Source organism: Suricata suricatta, chromosome 9 (genome assembly GCF_006229205.1).
Source record: "Suricata suricatta isolate VVHF042 chromosome 9, meerkat_22Aug2017_6uvM2_HiC, whole genome shotgun sequence".
NCBI classification, from domain to species: domain Eukaryota; kingdom Metazoa; phylum Chordata; class Mammalia; order Carnivora; family Herpestidae; genus Suricata; species Suricata suricatta.
In genome coordinates, this window is record NC_043708.1 from 2262421 (window position 1) to 2267044 (window position 4624).

General features: G+C 49.4%; 1 protein-coding gene across 2 annotated transcripts in view; it reads right to left on the reverse strand.

The window, feature by feature from the left end:
• RCOR1 (REST corepressor 1) overlaps nucleotides 1–4187 on the reverse strand; it is a 69160-nt gene extending 64973 nt beyond the window's left edge. The window contains exon 1 of one of the 2 annotated variants that reach the window (XM_029951426.1): nucleotides 4110–4187. In XM_029951426.1, the coding sequence (XP_029807286.1) occupies nucleotides 4110–4134 (25 nt within the window). In that variant the 5' untranslated portion in view covers nucleotides 4135–4187. The remainder of the gene's footprint in view (nucleotides 1–4109) is intronic. The other variant, XM_029951424.1, reaches the window with a different exon arrangement.
• Between the last annotated feature and the right edge of the window lie 437 nt (nucleotides 4188–4624).

A 4624-nucleotide genomic window follows, 5' to 3' on the forward strand; every position in this document is an offset into this window, starting at 1 on the left:
CTCCCTCCCCTCTGCCCCTCTCTATGCATACACTCTCTCTCTCTCTCCCCCTCCCTCCCTCCCCTCTGCCCCTCTCTGTGCATACACTCTCTCTCTCAAAAAAAAGAGATCTGGATTCCATCATGAGTCTGAGTCTCGATGCCAAACACCACAATTACACTGAGAAGACGATGGCGAAAGTGTTCAGTGCACGGGCAGGCCACGCAGCGCCGGGGGCGGGGCGGACGGCTCTGACACGCCCCGCTCGGGAAGCAGCTCCGGGACCTGTCCTAACCTGGCCGTGAGGAACCCACCACCCCGACAAGGCAAAGGAGCCCTGTCACCCCAGGACGATTTCCTCCTATACAACAGCTACAGAATAACCAATCACTTGCAAAAATACAGAAAGTTCAAAAAGTGCCCAGGACTCAGTTTCCCCATCTGTAAAATGAGAGACGTGGACGCGCTCTCTGACGTTCATCTGATAGACAAACAAAAGGGCACAGTCCTGTCCGCCATGTTTGAAGTCTGCCCCCCCTTACCCACTATCCAAAGAAACGCTGTTGTAAGTGGCTATGGTAAGGTTTGTAAACTTTGTGTCATTTTTTGTGGGTTTTTTTTTTTTACCCACTTCCCCCTGAAACTTAATATACTGACTGAATAATAGATTAATCTTAGTCATTAAACTTTGCTGATTACTAGGATTCTTCAAGCTCTCTCTTCTTTCTTTCTTCACTGCCTTCACATACAACCAGGCTAGACAGGGGCGCCTGGGGGCGCTCAGCTGGTTACGCTCTTGGTTTCGGCTCCGGCCATGATTTCACGGTCTGTGAGACTGAGCCCCACGTCAGGCTCTGCCAGCGTGGGGTCTCCCCCGCTCACACACTCTCCTCCTCTCTCAAAATAAATAAACAGACTTTAAAAAAAAAAAAAAAGAGGAGAAACCACACAAACGTCTGCCACCTGATGAGCAGATAAACGTGGTGCCTCCGTCCACCAGAATTACCCACCAATAAAGAACCAAGGACTGATACACACCGCAGCATGGATGAACCTAAGTACTGAGTGAAGAAAGCCAGTAACACAGGACCACATGCGATGATCCCATTATGTGCAATGTGAACAAGCAAATCCAGACACAGAAAGTAGACAGATGCCTAGGGCTGGGTGTGGGGAAACATGGGAGTGACTACCAGTAGATCTGGGATTCCGTTTTGCATGAAAACATTCTAAAACAGATGTAGTAATGGGTCCACAACTCTGTAAACATATTAAAATCACTTAATTGTACACTTCAAATGAGCATATACGATTTATACTTCAATCAAGGTGTTGTTAAAAAATTTGGGGGCGTCTGGGGGGCTCAGTCGATTAAGCATCTGACCGGCTCAAGTCATGATCTCATAGTTCGTGGGTTCGAGCCCACGTCAGGCTCTGTGCTGACAGCTCAGAACCTGGCGCCTGTCTTCAGATTCTGTGTCTCCCTCTCTCTCTCTGCCCCCCCCCCCTCTCTCTCTCTCTCTCTCTCTCTCTCTCTCTCTGACCCTCTCTGCTCACGCTGTCTCTCTCTCAAAAACAAATAATAACATTAAAAAATATATTTTTTAGCCCCTCAGGGCACCCACCTGGCGGCAGTCAGGAGAGCAGGTGACTCGGAATTTCAGGCTTGTAAACTCGAGCCCCGCCCTGGGTCTAGAGATTACTTAAAAATAAAAGCGCTAGGGGGGCCTGGCTGTGAGAGCCCGATCCCAGGGTCACAAGGGGGAGCCCCCGGCGGGCAAGGAGCCTACTTAAAAAAAAAACCCCAGAGAACAAAAATATAGGATCGTGTCTGCACTTCTCAGGGAGTCCCCAAAGAGGCAGTACATAGAGAGAGGGGAGGGCTTAAGAGCCTCCCCCTTTTTAGGGGGAAACAAAAAGACTGACTTGTCTAAAACACGTTTTTGTTCCCACACGTCACATCCACGTCTAGCAGAACCCTGGACGAGAGGAAACACCCCTGGCGCCTGAAGGCACCTTTCCACGGCCACCGTGTCACGCAGATTCTCAATCCACTGTTATAACTTGACATGTTCCCTCTAGAAGATTCTGGGATCCTCTCTCTTCTTACTGTCCTGAAACCTCTTAGTGACGCAGATTTATATTTTCTTTTTGTCCCTGTCCCAGGCACTCAGTGGATCTGTTCAATCCAGAGATTTATGATCTTTAGTCCTAGAAAATGTTTAAATCACTGTTTAATTTAATCACCATTCCTTCTCCATTTTCTTTTTTTGCTTTTCTCTAGAACACCTAGTAATTCAGAGGCTGGATCTCGTGAACCCATCCATTAACTCCGACGTACTCCCTTCTGTTTTGTTTTCTATTCATCATTAATCATTAACATCATGCTAGAAGAGCTTTAATCACCGTCTCCGGCTCTCCGTACACACACAACCGCCTGAAAACCGCAGGCACCGGAGCACGCAGCTCCTTCGGTGTGTGTCTCCTAGGACTAAGGACATGCTGCTACATAAGCAAAGTGCCATTTTCAGGCTTCGGAAAAATTAGTATTAATTCATTATCACTTAATACACAGTCCACAGTCACATTTCCACACTTCCTCCTCCCACCTTAAATATCTGTCAGTCAAGGATCCAATCAAGGCCCTGGCATTGTCCAGTCTCTGGTTCCTCTGTCTTTGCCTACTACTTTCTAGATTTCCTCAGTTTCCTACTGAAAATTTTCTCTGCCATCCTAATTTCCAAGAGTTTCTTCTTGTCTTCTGAATGGTTGCTTATTTTACCCCACCCCTATTTTTGTATCATGAATATAACACCATCTTTTAGTTCTTTAACCGTTTTGTTTTTATTTTTTTAATTACTTTCCAAGAATTTTTAAAATATTTTCTTTAATCTTTTGAGAGAGAGAGAGAGCATGAGGGAAGGAGGAGCAGAGAGAGAGGGAGACACAGAATCCAAAGCAGGCTCCAGGCTCTGAGCTGTCAGCACAGAGCCCGATGCAGGACTCGAACTCATGAGCTGTGAGACCATGACCCGAGCCAGAATCGGATGTTCAACCTACTGAGCCACCCAGGCACCCCAAGCCTCTTGTTTTTAAAGTCTTAACTCTTCTTCTGCAACTTGGATTTCCTGTTTCTTTAGTTTCTTTTTATCTGTTTGTGCTAGATTGTTAAGAGGCTTTCTTCCCTGGAAGGAAGCATTAACTGAAAAGCAGGCTTTAAGTTCCTGTGCGCAGATGGAGCTGACTGAGTGGCAAGACCCGCCGCAGCGGGATCGCCCAGCAGGATCGCCCGGGGCGCCGATGGCTCACCAAGGGCCGCGACAGGCCTGGGTTTTCTAAAGCTGACCACATCATCTCCCATCGCACAGGACCTCACAGCGCAGCCATCTGAACTGCTTGCCTTCAAGAGGTGAGGTCTGAGTTCTCTTCCCCTTGAACCTGGGCAAATCTGGACTATAGCAGACGTGACGTGATAGGACTTCCAAGACTAAGTCAAAAGAGAGGACGCGACCGGCCCGCCCGGCTCCCGTGAGACGCGCACCTGTGGACGGTCCAGGGAGGCACCCGGAGCCCCGAAGCAGCAGCACAAACGGACCCCCCACAGAAACCTCGCAGAGAGGCCCTGAGACCACCTGGAGAGGGAGAAGGCCCCCACCCCCTCCCCGCAAGCCCTGCCTCCTGTGCCCGTGCCCACTGCTCCTCCTGCCTCCCCCCCGCCCCCGCCCACCCCGCGCACACACACCTGACAGCAACTGCCCATGTGACCTGGGCCAGACCACCCAGTCCAGCCACCCTCAACTTCTTGCCCCAGAGAAAACATGAACTTATTCTAGTCAGTGACCTGACTGGGCGTCATTTTTAGGCAGCAAGAATAGGCAGACAGGTCTGGGCACCTGGAAGTGAGATGCTGCTATGACAAAAGCCTTAAAGCACACAGTGCCCCTGGCTTCCTGGTGGCAAGGACACACCGGAAGGCTCTGAGGAGGCTGTTAGAGAAGGCCCACACTGCGGCCTCCACAAGGAGACGAGCGGTAAAGGTTTGGTGAAAAGGAAGAAAAACATGAGTGTACATCGAGAAGAGGTTAGCGCAGTGGTGGAAAACGGGGAGTGCAGCCAACAAACTCACTGACCTCCTGAGATCTCCGGGGGAAACATGGTGAGGCCGCCCAGCTCCCTCACACTGTCTGCGGCAAGTGAGAGGCGAGGCGGAGGGGCTGGGGAAGACAAAGTGTTAAAAATAAACGCGTCAGGATTTGCTGAGATCAAAAACACGACTATTTCTCATCCCCAGCCTTCCTGAAGACAAAACAATTCTCAAAAGAAGAATGGCTATAGGTTGAAAGATCAAATAGAAGTGATGCTTGAAAACGTTTTTTAAAGCAATTCCTATCAAAACAACACCAGCGTTCTTCACAGAGCTAGAACAAACAATCCTCACATTTGTGTGGAACCAGAAAAGACCCCGAAGAGCCAAAGCAATCTCGAAAAAGAAAACCAAAGCCGGAGGCATCACGTTCCCGGACTTCAAGCTGAACTACAGAGCTGTCATCACCCAGACAGCGCACTCCAGTCAACGGAACAGAACAGAGAACCAGAAACGGACCCACAAACCTATGGCCATCTCCTCTCTGACAAAGCAGGAAAG